Here is a 13,766-nt window from a genome sequence, read left to right as displayed (position 1 = left end):
TGGATGGCATGACAACCTTCTTAAGGGTTTGAGTCTGTTTTCTTTTTCTTTTTCTTTTTGTGTAAATAATAGCTAGAGTGGTGCCTCAAGCAAAGCTTCACTTGGGCCTAACACATTTGCGTTTGATCCTATGGTCAAAAGCAAATTGTTGTGTATAGGATGGTTAAAGTTGTAACCTTGAGACTCTTGTGTTGGCCGATAATCATCAAGTGGTTTTTCGGGACCATTGTGTTGCTCAAATCTTAGCTAAGGTCGTTGTGGGCCCCCGACTCTGTCTCTTTAGCAATCCTATAGCTTGTGTGGTGAGAATTTGAATTGCAAGTCCAAGTCCCGTGCCATTAGTCTAGAACTTGTCCTGAATGTTTGTCTAGGCGAAATCCTAAGTGTATTTTGACTTGAGAAGTGATTATAGGCTCTCCTAGATCCAAATGATATCTTGAAAACATTCATAGCCTACCAATGATAATATCCCTAGTCAACCCCTTTGAGCCATAGCCCTTTTTCCTTCAAAAATCATGATACAAGCCTTTACCCGTTTTGAAAAGACCCTCTCTTGGCACCCAATCTTTTCTTAGCACATGGCAAAAACATAAGCAAAGAAAAGGAAAGGCAATGAAAAATAAAAAAAATCAAAAAGTCAAAAAGAATGAGCAATATAGAAGAAATGAAGGGATTGAATAAAAGTAAAGAGATGAAAGGTGTGGAAAGCCTAAAAAGGGAGAAAAAGGTTTGAAATGAACAAGAAAGAGTGACAGTGTGTCTCTCTAACCCCTAAGAAAGAAGTAAATGACTTAAAAAGTCAAGAGAATGTGTGCCAAAATAAAGCAAATGAAGTGCTTAAGGGAAGATGGAACCTACTTAGACCAAATATATCCTACCCTGAACCAAAAGCCTTCACGATAACTCCACAAAAGCCCTATATGATCTTAAGTTGAACGAAGCTTACATTAGTGGTGACTCACATAAGGGGCAAGCTTATGGTACTTAGAGCCGGACTTGTGACTTTTCTTTGAGAGAGATGAGAGTGTTTCCACTATCCTCGTTCTGAGTGTTACAATTTGAAAGTGAGGTTTGCTTAGGGAGAGTTGAAGATGTATGAGTTTGGGTTCCACAATGACCAAAGTAGTAGAAAGAGTTTCTTTGGTGAGTCGAGTCAATCCTTGATGCTCTTGTGTCGCACTAAAACCATGGTGTTTAAAAGATTGAATGTTGTCAATGACTCATTTGATTTGAGGGCAATTATTAGTCCCTATTGATGCTAGATGAGGTTACTTTAGGTCAGCTGAATTTTCTTGGTTTTACTCTTAAGAGGTGGGACTTATTTTGTTTGCTTGAGGACAAGCAAAAGCTTAAGTTTGGGGGAGTTGATAACTAGGGATTCTAGTTCATTTTACACTCCTTTTCACTTGAGTTTTGATTAAAAATGTATACAAAATAGTCCCAAAGGCTTACATGTTGTACTTGTTTGCAGGGTTTGGTCAAAAAGGTGACAATTAGTCAAAACCAGCTCAAAAAGGAGTGAAACATGCACAAGTACCAAGAACAAGTCAAAGCACAGCTGCAACAGACTCACTGCGGCCGCAATCCATTTAGTGTGGTCCGTAGTGAGGAGATTCAGAGAGATGGAAAATTGGAGCTTAAAGTAGTGCGGTCCGCGGAGGTTTTCTCACGGCCGCAGAAGCCTCTTTGCGGCCACAATCCATTTTATGCGGTCTACAAAGAGGGAGGTTCAGAGAGTTGGAGGTTTGGATAATTGAAACCAATGCGGTCCGCGGAGCATTTTGTGCAGACTGTAATGAAGCCACCGCGACCGCGGTGCATTTTGTGCGGCCCGCGGTGGACAGATTCAGAGAGCCAAAAAAGTCAAGCCAAAAGCCTGGTGCATTTTCTGCGGTCCGCGGTACCTCCGCAGGGGTATTTTTGTCGAGAAAATTTGGCCTAGTATAAATACTTTCTTTTCACATTTTTAGGTCATCCTTTGTAATCTGACTTTGAGGAGAGCACGTGAATGACTCTTTTGTTCCATTTTGAGTAATTTGTAGCTACATTTACACTGAATCTTCATTATCTTGGTTTGTAATTAAATATTATGGGTTATTCTTCATCTAATTTCTTGTTTTCTTCCATTATTATGAGTAGCTAGACCCATTAGCTAGGGTTGTGGCTCAACCCTAGTGTGGGTATTTGATGGGTCTTGTGTTTTAATGCTTAGATGTTTATGGGTGGTTGATATTTGGACTGATTTGTGTTTTGTATGTTGGATTAGTGGTTACAAACACTAATTTGTGCCTAAGTGACTTGGGCTCTTCTTAAGAAAGAGAGCTTAAGTCTAGGCAATCAGTCCAACAAGAAATTGGGGCGTACTCAAGAGATTGATAGCCCCAATTAAAGGGTTAAATCTAGAGATAGTAATACCCGACTTGAGCCTACATTTGCTTGCTTATTTTCGACACCCAATTGGTCTTGAGAAATTCAATTCGGGCAAAGTCACTCAAGCTACCGAGAGGTATAGAGTGAGTAGTGTCATGCAAATGGCTATATCGTGATCCCAAACATAACATCTTTGCCTTAGACTTAGGAACCCGTCAAGTATTCACCTAGGGGGAAGTCACTTCCCTAGTGCCTCGTTACCTATTAGACAACCCTTTAGCAAGTATCCTTAGTTAATTTTAGCATCTCATAGTATAAAAAAATTAGAAGTAATCAAAATAACAACTATGATTGGAAGCGTAATTAAGAGCATCACACATTGCTAGTTTAGATAGGAATCCAATTCCCAAATCTAGCTCCCTGTGGATTCGATCCCGACCTATTCGGGTAAAAGCTGCATCGACCGCTCTCGCCGCTCTATAGTGGTGTAGGGTTGGCTCCGATCATATGCCACCCGACAGGGATATTGACTTTTGCATTGATTTGGCTTCGGGCACTCAGCCCATTTCCATTCTGCCATATCGTATGGCCCCGCCAGAGTTGAAAGAGTTCAAGGAACAGTTGCAAGACCTGTTTGATAAAGGCTTTATTAGACCTAGTGTCTCGCCTTAGGGTGCGCCGGTGTTATTCGTTAAGAAGAAGGACGGATCAATGAGGATGTGCATAGATTATCGGCAGTTGAACAAGGTCACCATCAAGAACAAGTATCCATTGCCGAGGATTGATGATTTGTTTGATGAGCTTCAGGGTGCCAAGGTATTTTCGAAGATTGATTTGAGATCTGGCTACCATCAGTTGAGGATTAGGGCATCCGATGTCCCTAAGACAGCTTTCCGCACTCGGTACGGGCATTATGAGTTCTTAGTGATGTCATTTGGGTTGACAAATGCCCCAGCAACATTCATAGACTTGATGAACTGAGTGTTCAAGCCTTATTTGGATTCCTTCGTGATTGTCTTCATTGATGATATTTTGATCTCCTCCCGCAGCCAAGAGGAGCATGAGCAGCATCTTCGAGTCGTTCTTCAGACTCTGGGGGACAGTCAGTTGTATGAAAAGTTTTCGAAATATGAGTATTGGTTGAGTTCAGTTGCTTTGTTGGGTCATGTTGTATCAGTAGAGGGTATTCAGGTGGATCCGAAGAAGATAGAGGCAGTCAAGGACTGGCCTAGACCCACATCAGCTACAGAGATCCGGAGTTTCTTGGGTTTGGCGGGTTATTACCGTCGGTTCGTAGAGGGATTTTCTTCTATAGCAGCCCCGATGACCAGGTTGACCCAGAAGGGTGCCCAGTTCAGGTGGTCGGACGACTGTGAGGCGAGCTTCCAGAAGCTCAAGACAGCTTTGACTACGGCGCCGGTGTTGGTTTTGCCCACAGGTTCAGGGCCATTTACAGTATATTGTGACGCATCTCGTATTGGACTTGGCACGGTGTTGATGCAGAATGGCAAGGTTATTGCATATGCTTCACGACAGTTGAAGATTCACGAGAAGAATTATCCAGTTCATGATTTGGAGCTAGCAGCCATTGTTCACGCGCTGAAGATTTGGAGGCATTATTTATATGGCGTGTCATGTGAGGTGTTCGCAGATCATAAGAGTTTGCAGTATTTGTTCAAGCAAAAGAAGCTAATTTGAGGCAGAGGAGGTGGTTGGAGCTACTGAAAGACTATGATATCACCATCTTGTATCATCCGTGGAAGGCCAATGTAGTGGCCGATGCTTTGAGTAGGAAGTCAACCAGTAAGGGCAGTCTTGCGTATTTTCCAGTAGGTGAGAGACTGCTTGCTTTGGATGTTCAGGCGTTAGCCAATCAGTTCGTGAGGTTGGATGTTTCTGAGCCCAGCCGTGTTTTAGCTTGTACAGTAGCTTGGTCTTCATTATTTGAGCGTATCTGAGATCAACAGTATGATGATCCTCATTTTCTAGTCCTTAGGGACACAGTGCGGCACGCTGGTGCCAAGCAGGTTACAGTTGGAGAGGATGGAGTTTTAAGGATGCAGGGTCGAGTTTGTATGCCTAATGTGGATGGACTTCGAGAGTTGATTCTAGAGGAGGCCCAAATTTCTCGATATTCTATTCATCCGGGCGCCGCCAAGATGTATCAGGACTTGCGGCAACATTATTGGTGGAGGAGGATAAAGAAGGATATTGTTGCATATGTAGCTTGGTGTTTGAATTGTCAGCAGGTAAAGTACGAGCATCAGAGACCTGGTGGTTTGCTTCAGAAGATTGAGATTCCCGAGTGGAAGTGGGAGCATGTCACTATGGACTTCGTTGTTGGACCAAGTCAGCATTTTATTCCTGTGGCAGTTTTCTATTCTTCAGAGAGGTTAGCTGAGATCTATATCCGAGATTGTTCGTCTTCATGGTGTGCCCGTGTCTATTATTTCTGACTGAGGTACGCAGTCTACCTTGCATTTCTGGAGAGCAGTTCAGCGTGAGTTGGGTACACGGGTCGAGTTGAGCATATCATTTCATCCCTAGACGGACGGACAGTCCGAGCGTACTATTCAAATTTTGGAGGATATGCTCCGAGCATGTGTTATTGACTTTGGAGGGTCTTGGGATCAGTTCTTGCCATTAGCAGAGTTTGCCTACAACAACAGCTACCAGTCGAGCATCCAGATGGCTCCCTATGAGGCATTATATGGTAGGCGGTGTCGGTCGCCGGTTGGGTGGTTTGAGCCGGGAGAGGCTCGGTTGTTGGGTACGGATTTGGTGCAAGATGCCTTGGACAAGGCCAAGATCATTCAGGATAGGCTTCGTACAGCTCAATCCAGGCAAAAGAGTTATCCCGACCGTAAGGTTCGTGACGTGGCATTCATGGTCGGGGAGCGAGTATTGCTTCGGGTGTCGCCCATGAAGGGCGTGATGAGATTTGGAAAGAAGGGCAAGTTAAGCCCTAGGTTCATCGGGCCTTTTGAGATCCTTGATCGAGTGGGAGAGGTGGCTTACAGACTTGCGTTGCCGCCGAGTTTATCAGTTGTGCGTCCAGTGTTTCATCTGTCCATTCTTCGGAAGTATCACGACGATCCATCCCACGTGTTAGACTTCAGCACTGTCCAGTTGGACAAGGACTTGACCTATGAGGAGGAGCCGGTGGCTATTCTAGACCGCCAGGTTCGTCAGTTGAGATCAAAGAGTTATCCGTCGGTTCGTGTTCAGTGGAGAGGTCAGCCTGTTGAGGCAGCTACCTGGGAGTCCGAGTCCTATATGCGGAGCCGATATCCCCATCTTTTCACCGACTCAGGTACTTTTCTATGTCCGTTCGAGGACGAACGGTTGTTATAGAGGTGGAGAATGTGATGACCCAAAAGGTCATCTCATGTTTTAGAACCCAATTCGGGGTTTCGAGGCCTTCAAGACCTCATTTTCTTTCTCCTCGATTTGCATGCGCAGCTTCCGGAAAGCCTATATGTGAAAAATTGAGAAAATGCTAAACTTTGCCTTTAAAATTGAATTAAGTTGACTTCGGTCAATATTTTGGGTAAACGGACCTGAACCCGTGATTTGACGATCCCGGAGGGTCCGTAGAAAAATACGGGACTTGGGCGTATGCCCGGGATTGAATTTCGATGTCCCTAGCCCGAGAAAAGAATTTTTAAAGAAAATTATTTGCTGGAAAATATAAAGACTTTTGGAAATGAAATGGTGTGTGTTCTTGATGGTATCAGGCCCGTATTTTGGTTCCGGAGCCCGGTACAGGTCTAAAATAATGTTTAAGTCAAATCTGTGAAATTTGGTGAGAATCGGAGTTGATTTGATATAAATCGGGCCCTCGGTTGTGAAAATAGTAACTTTAGGTGTTCTTGAGAATTTCATTAATTTTGATGCTAAATTCATAGTTGTTGATGTTATTTTGATGATTTGATTGCTTGAGCAAGTTCGTATGATGTTTTTGGACTTGCGTGCATGTTTGGTTTGGAGCCCCGAGGGCTCGGGTGAGTTTTGGATAGGCCACAGAATGTTTTGAGACTTAAAAGAAATAGCTGTTGTGTTGCAGATCTGCAGACTTCGCATTTGCGAAGTCTGTCTCGCCAATGCGAGCTTCACATTTGCGAAGATCCATCGCAATTGCGATCAGAGGGCAAGGAGGGGGACCTTCGCATTTGCGAAGCTCAATGTCACAATTGCGACCTCAGCAGTCGCCGCATTGGCGAACAATAGTTCGCATTTGCGAAGTTAGCAGCCCAGGCCAAGCTTCGCATTTGCGATGCTTTGGTCGCATTTGCGAACCTGTCATCGCAAATGCGATAACTGCGACTGTGTAAATTATCACTTAGACGGGATTTTCATCATTTTTCAAATTCTCTCAAACCTTAAGCTCTCATAGGCGATTATCCAAAGAAAAGTTCTTCCCCAAATCATAGGTAAACAACTTCTAACTCATTTCTCTCAATCTACTTCATCTTTTTACAAGATTTCGTCATAAAATCTAGGGATTTTCATGGAAAATTGGGTATTTTTGGGTGAAATTTGGGAATTTCAAAATTTGGGGAATTAGACCTCAAATTGAGATCAGATTCCAAAACTAATTGCATATCCGAGATCGGGGGTGAATGGATAATCGGGTTTTGGTCCGAACTTCGAGTTTTGACCAAGCGGGTCCGGGGTCGGGTTTTGACTTTTTGCGAAAAATATTGGGAAATTCATATTCATGCATTAGAATTGGTTTAATTAGCATTTATTGATGTTATTAAGTAAATTATGACTAGATACAAACGGATTGGTGGTGGAATCGAGAGGTAAAACGGTGGCTGAGTGTTGAATTGTCCGTTGGCTTGAGGTAAGTGTTTGGCCTAACCTTAGCTTGAGGGAATAGGTGTTGTGTCTTATTTCCTACGTGTTAGTATTGTGTACGACGTATAGGTGTGGTGACGAGTATCTATACGTTGGTGTCAAGCATGCCCGTGAGTCTTATATTGTGATTGTGGTGATTCTCATTATGTACTATCCATGCTTAAATTGAAGATTATCCCTGTTGAACAAGATTATGATATTTTCTTGGTATTTGACCATTGTTGAGTATGTGTTCAAGTTGGGATTCATTTTGTGAAGATAACTATTGGAACAAGATTGGTTATAGTTGATTCCCTTACCGGGATTTGTATTTGTTTCCATTGTTGATTCCCTTGCCGGGATGTTATTGTTTCTACTGTTTGGGTGAGGAAAGAGTGATAAAGCACGAAGGGTGATGCCGTGCACATTTACATTTATATTGATGCATATGGTGAGGAAGAGTGATAATGCACGAAGGGTGATACCGTGCACATTTCCATTATTGATTGCATGGTGAGGATTGAGAGTAAAAGCACGAAGGGTGATGCCGTGCATTTGTTTTCTATTGCTGTGATTATTTGCTGTTATCGGTTCAAGTGCCTTGATTGTTTTGTTTCCGTTATTTCTGTGTTTCCTTATTCTGGTATCCCCCATAACATGTTGCCCTTTCCCGTAAACTTTTGATAGCTTCTATTATTGTTATTCTGTTAGATATTATTAACTGCACATGTTTATGATGTTGGTCGTGTCCTAGCCTCGTCACTACTTCGCCGAGGTTAGGCTCGACACTTACCAGTACATGGGGTCGGTTGTACTGCTGCTACACTCTGTACTTTTGTGCAGATCCCGATACTGGACCATACGGACCGTAGTTCGAGGTTGCTGCCTTCAGTCTAGTGAAGACCCGAGGTAGCCCTGCAGGCGTCCGCAGGCCTTGGCGTCCCCTTATATCCTGCTTCTTTTCTGTTTTATCTATTTCCGAGGCAGATTTGTATTTCTTTGTTCAGACCACTATTTGTAGTATTCGTAGACAGTCCGTGAAATTGTGACACCAGTTCTGGGTGGAGTTTTATTATGGATTTCGTATTTGTATTAAGATAATCTGTTAAATTCTGTTTTTCCGCATTTATTCCGCTGATTCTCGTATGATAATTCGTAAATTGTTAAAGGATAAAGTAAAAAGGTAAAATGATCAATAACGTTGGCTTGCCTAGCGGGTCCAATGTTAGGCGCCATCACGACCCTGACGGTGGGAAATTTGGGTCGTGACACAAGGTCAAGTTCAAGCTCAAGAATAAGATCATCGTTCGTGGCAACAACTACATATTCAAGATCAAGCTCAAAGGCCCTTGAATTTATTTACTATTGGAAGGAAGAACCAGAGGATTCATAGAGATTGTAACACTTATATGTTTGAAATAAAATACTACAATTGTAGCGATATTTTTCGGTCCTAATTTTATTTTCTCGACGCAAATTTATTATCTACAACTCCTACTGAAACTAAATTATTTTCAGCATATTCACTAGCAAGACACGAAATATTCTAGCGATCAGGAGTAGCAAACTAAATGTATTGAATATGTTTCCTTTTGTATGATTTAGATTTGTCTTTTTGAATATTTAATCTTCTATAGACTTTATTCTTGAGTCCCAACTTGGTTAATATCTTTGTACTCGTGTGATTTTTTTTTGTCTTTGCTTAGTTTCTTTTATAATGTTGTAGAGTAGTTGATAGATCTATATTATGGTCATCTTTCATGTTTTCTTAATTCATCACCATTTAAACAGTAAAACTGTTTGGAGAGTTTGGTAAGTCCTATAAAAATATATATGTTATTGCATTTTACTTTTACTAGCGACTTTTACATGACATTTAAAAAAAATACCGAAAATTAACCAAATCGTACCGATACCGAAGAGAAACCAACATGATTGGGATGGTTTCGAAAAAGTTTAATTTTGGTTATACATAATAGAATAACCGAAAAATTGGTATGGTACAAATTTTATAAATTAACCGGCCGAACCGAACCATTGACACCCCTAATTAAAAGGACAATGTGTAAACTTTTACTAACTCATACAAATATCATAGTCACCGAAATTTTTTAGTTGTATTTTCTTATTCCATGATTTCTTATTTTTTAATTTTATTTTCAGTCTAATGAATAATAATCCAATTAAAATTGGAATGACCCACCCGACCTAATAGCCATATATATAAATTAAAATAATACTAAAAGTAAATTCTTCAAAACACGATACTTCTATATATTTTTTTTCAAAATTTTCATTCAAATTGATAGTATTTTTGTTCCAAGTGCTCTCTAATTATACCTTTTATTTATGTTTTGTCAGAATCTCATGAATTCTGAAATAAATTTTTTGAGGGGGAAGGATTCACTTTTAGTAGTATTTTAATTGATGTATATGGGTATTGGGTCATGTTGGGTTGGGTCACTCCTATATATATATTTCTCCTATTTTAATTGAGTTATTATTTTTTAGATTGAAAATAAAAAACACAAAAACTTGGAACAAGAAAATATTATCGAGAAATTGTGTGTTCCGGTCGCTATGATTTTTGTGCGAGTTAGTAAAATTTTTATAACTTGTGTGTGGGAAAATAAAGTTATATAACTTTGATGAAAAACAATCATATTTATATAATCATTTGTAAAATTTACCTGTATATCTACAAACTACACTTTAGCTCGCAAAGTATCCACGACATGGAGTCTAACAGAGTAAAAATTGAACGCATTAAATTTTTACTTATTTTTTTAACTGCAGAGTGAGTCCAACCTTTTTAAAGCTTAAAACATAAGAGGAATGAAAAGAACTTGAATTATAACAAGCTAAACTCCAATTAATCTTGCTTGGAGTTAGGATTTTTATTAAATATTTTGTATCATGATCAGGATGTTTCAAGTATAATATGCAATACTGATTATGTTAGACTTGTAACAACTCATTGCAAGGAAAAATAACATCGAATTGAACGTAAATATAAAATTATATGTTAATTAATGTGTATTTGAATTGATTTATATTTGTATTACCACACAAATATAACCAAATCAGTATATATTAAAAGTTTATATAATATTTCCTTAAAAATGTATCTAGATATATTCGTGTTTGATTCCACCAAAATTCTTCACGATGCTATCTTATTTTCTCTTTATTTATGTTTATTTTTTGTCCAACAGCATTAAAATAGTATCGGGCCCCTGAGCCATGATGTAATTTGCATTAAATTGGGAAAGCAGCCATTCCAATAAAGAACATGAATTCTAAGTCAAACGTTCAAACTGACGACCAACCACTATACCCAAGAGAGAGACAATAACTCAAAAGCGGCGAAGGAGAGAAAGCACCGGAGCACCTCCTTTAATCTTATTATTATCATTCAATTCAATTCAATTTTTGCATCATTCCAATTTGATCTTCCCAAAAAACAATGAAGGAGGATTTTCCCCGCTAATCTTTCGTTGATCCTACAAAATTCAATCACGGCTCTTCTCGGATCTTTCGCTTTTATTCTAACAATTGATCATCGCCGGAAAGTGTTGACCGTTGACAATCCAAGTCTTCTGGTGGACGACAAGCACCGGATCCCTTCCCCTCACGGCGGTAGGGGTGCCTCTCCTTCTGAAGGCGGTTGCCCCTCCGATCTCCTCTTCCTCGCCGGCGGCGGTCCCCTTCTTCCTCTCTCCTAATTTTTCTTATTTGTAAAGCGCACATACGGATTTAGATACTGGTGTAGATTACGTATAGCATACGCAGAAAATATATTATTCATCATCCATCCAAGAATAATAGGAGGGGATGCTGACTATTAAAAGGGTGCCGACCGTTGTTTCCAATTACCAAGAGGATGTTCCTGATAGCAACAACGTAGTGGGTTGTGGCCGCAATTGCCTTGGAAAATGCTGCTTGCCTGGTTTGTCTTCTATTCTTAAATTCTCTATCTTCTGGGATACACGTTTTGCTGTGATTATTAGTTTTGTTGATGCTCAGCTCGTCTATATTTTGCGCAAAGAATCCTTTTCAACCAAAAAAAAATCTCTAGGCTGGGAATGAAACAGAAGTTGGAGGCCCTTTTCCTTTATATCTGGTTTAAGTTATCCTGGTTTTTGTTTAATATTTTCCATGTGGGTATATTTGGAATAATTGTTAAGAAGATTGTAGCTTTAAGTTAGAATTGAGCAGACAATTTGAGGATAGGGTTAGTATCTTAACTATTCTGCTTTCTAAATGGTAAACTTGTAGTCCACTATTTGTGGCTTTAGTGTTGCTTGCTGCTGATATGACCTCGTGTGTATCTTAGTTGGAACTTAAAAGTATGAGGCAAAAGTATCCACTTTGCAGATTTCTTAATGCAGACTTAAGCAAATCTCATGTTTTCTTAGGAAGGCGAAAGTGAAATGAGTGCCTGTGATGATTTTATTTATATAATAAATTATTTGGATCCTGTTCCTTAGTGGATGCATTTTGGTAAGTTATACGTGTTAAAAATGCATTTTATAATGTAGTCATTTTCAGTTTTATGTGTGTTGATTAGTTTCTTGATTGATTTCAGTTTCCAGGCTTCCTCTTTATGCATTCAAGAATGATGACAATGAGCCAATTGAAAACGATATTGATACCTTGCCTGGGGAGGATTGTCAGATATCTTTTTTGAACGATTTGTTGTTAGGCCTATGGGAAGAGCGGATGAGCCAGGGACTGTTTCGATATGATGTGACAACCTGTGAGACGAAAGTCATTCCTGGGAGATATGGTTTTATTGCACAGCTGAATGAGGGGCGCCACCTAAAGAAGCGCCCAACAGAGTTTCGCATCGATCAGGTTCTTCAGCCTTTTGACGAGAACAAATTTAATTTTACCAAAGTGGGCCAGGAGGAAGTGCTTTTCAGGCTTGAGCCAAGCACTGACTACAAGGCTCATTACTTTTCGGGCGTGGGAGTAGATGCTGGTATTTCACCTAGTATTGTTGCTATCAATGTAAGTAAACTGTGCTTTGGTTCTTTTCTGATAGTTATGATCAGATGCATTTCTTATGAAATCTTGTTTTTCAGGTGAGCCCAATCGAGTATGGCCATGTGCTTTTGATACCTCGAGTTCTTGATTACTTACCCCAGAGAATTGATCGTGATAGTTTCACGGTTGCTCTCTATTTCGCCAGAGAACTGGCAGATCCCTTCTTTAGGGTAGGTTATAACAGTTTGGGCGCCTTCGCCACCATAAACCACCTCCACTTCCAGGTAATAGGTTAACCAAAATAATTTTGAATTATTTGTTTAGCATGACCTATGTCTATATGACATTCTCTTACTGCCGTTCATGACAGGCATATTACTTGTCAGTGCCATTTCCAGTTGAGAAAGCACCAATGCGGAGGATACTGATAAGGAAGGGGCTGGGTGACACTGGAGTGGTTGTTTCCAAGTTATTAAATTACCCTGTACGAGGTTTTGCTTTTGAAGGTGGAAATGGAAGTACAGTGCGTGATTTGTCTGAGGCTGTTGTCAATTCCTGCATTTCCCTTCAGAATAAGAACATACCTTTCAACATTCTCATTGCTCAGTGTGGGAAGAAGATTTTTCTGTTTCCTCAGGTAAATAAATCTTCCTTCCTTTAAATATGTGGACTGTAGGTTTCTATTAGGTTCACCAGTACAGTCAAGGAATTTGTCATACTCTGCCGTTGAGAAGCTTTGATAAATACTTGTTAGATAAAAAATTACTTATCAGATTTGTTGAAAATGCAAAAATATGAATCTTTTTTTTTTTTTTTTGGCAAAAATATCAATTAAGATGCAACTGAAGAATCCATACCGAATCAGTTAACACCTGTTAATGCAAATTAGTGAACATATGTAGGAAGTCAATTTTGCTTGACGTATCTATGACTAGGGATTGGAAATAGGATAAAGTCGGATTATAATATGGTGGAATTATAATGACATTGGAAAGGGTTATAATGAGGGGATTGTAAGTGATACTTCACAGGGTTTTGATGGGATTGATGTAATTTCATTGCATGTTGGTTCGTCAACTAGTTGTGGATTTGTGGTTTGGGCGATGGTTTGGGGTTTGGATTGGGTGGGGAATACAGAGGCGGTGGCCTGATGGAAAGCAGCAGTGCACAGTGAAAGGGGCAGGGAAAGGGGCGATGTCAACAGGTAAGAGCCAAAAAGTGCAAGGGAGGGAAGTCAAGGTGCATGCCTCATGGGAATGCCTTTTTAGGACTCATTTTCCGGTGAATTAACAGAATAGATGATTTTAAATTGGGAAAAAAGTAGGAACTGTGAGAATACCCTTTATGTCAGACATTGTCCAACCAATGGCACACTTGTGCTCTTTAAACACTCTCAACAACTTTTCTTTCTGCAAGTTAGACAAATGAGAAGAAACAATCACAGGTAAAGTGTTAGAACTTCCCATATATGCATAATGAAGATGAGAGGGGGTTTAAGTTCCAGTTTGGGGGCCTCCTCAATAGAAGGTTTGTGTGTGTGTGGGGTGGGGGGGGGGGGGGTAGGG

The 13,766-nt window shown here is 40.2% G+C and overlaps 1 protein-coding gene across 1 annotated transcript in view; it reads left to right on the top strand.

Moving 5' to 3' along the window:
• LOC109211106 (GDP-L-galactose phosphorylase 2-like) overlaps positions 10,502 to 13,766 on the top strand; it is a 10,200-nt gene continuing 6,935 nt past the window's right edge. Inside the window, exons 1-4 of the mRNA XM_019374610.1 lie at positions 10,502 to 11,161; positions 11,801 to 12,225; positions 12,300 to 12,485; positions 12,572 to 12,838. Coding sequence (XP_019230155.1) covers positions 11,047 to 11,161; positions 11,801 to 12,225; positions 12,300 to 12,485; positions 12,572 to 12,838 — 993 coding nt within the window. The 5' untranslated portion in view covers positions 10,502 to 11,046. The remainder of the gene's footprint in view (positions 11,162 to 11,800; positions 12,226 to 12,299; positions 12,486 to 12,571; positions 12,839 to 13,766) is intronic.

Source organism: Nicotiana attenuata, chromosome 2, assembly GCF_001879085.1.
Source record: "Nicotiana attenuata strain UT chromosome 2, NIATTr2, whole genome shotgun sequence".
NCBI lineage: Eukaryota > Viridiplantae > Streptophyta > Magnoliopsida > Solanales > Solanaceae > Nicotiana > Nicotiana attenuata.
This window is presented reverse-complemented; position numbering and strand designations above follow the sequence as displayed.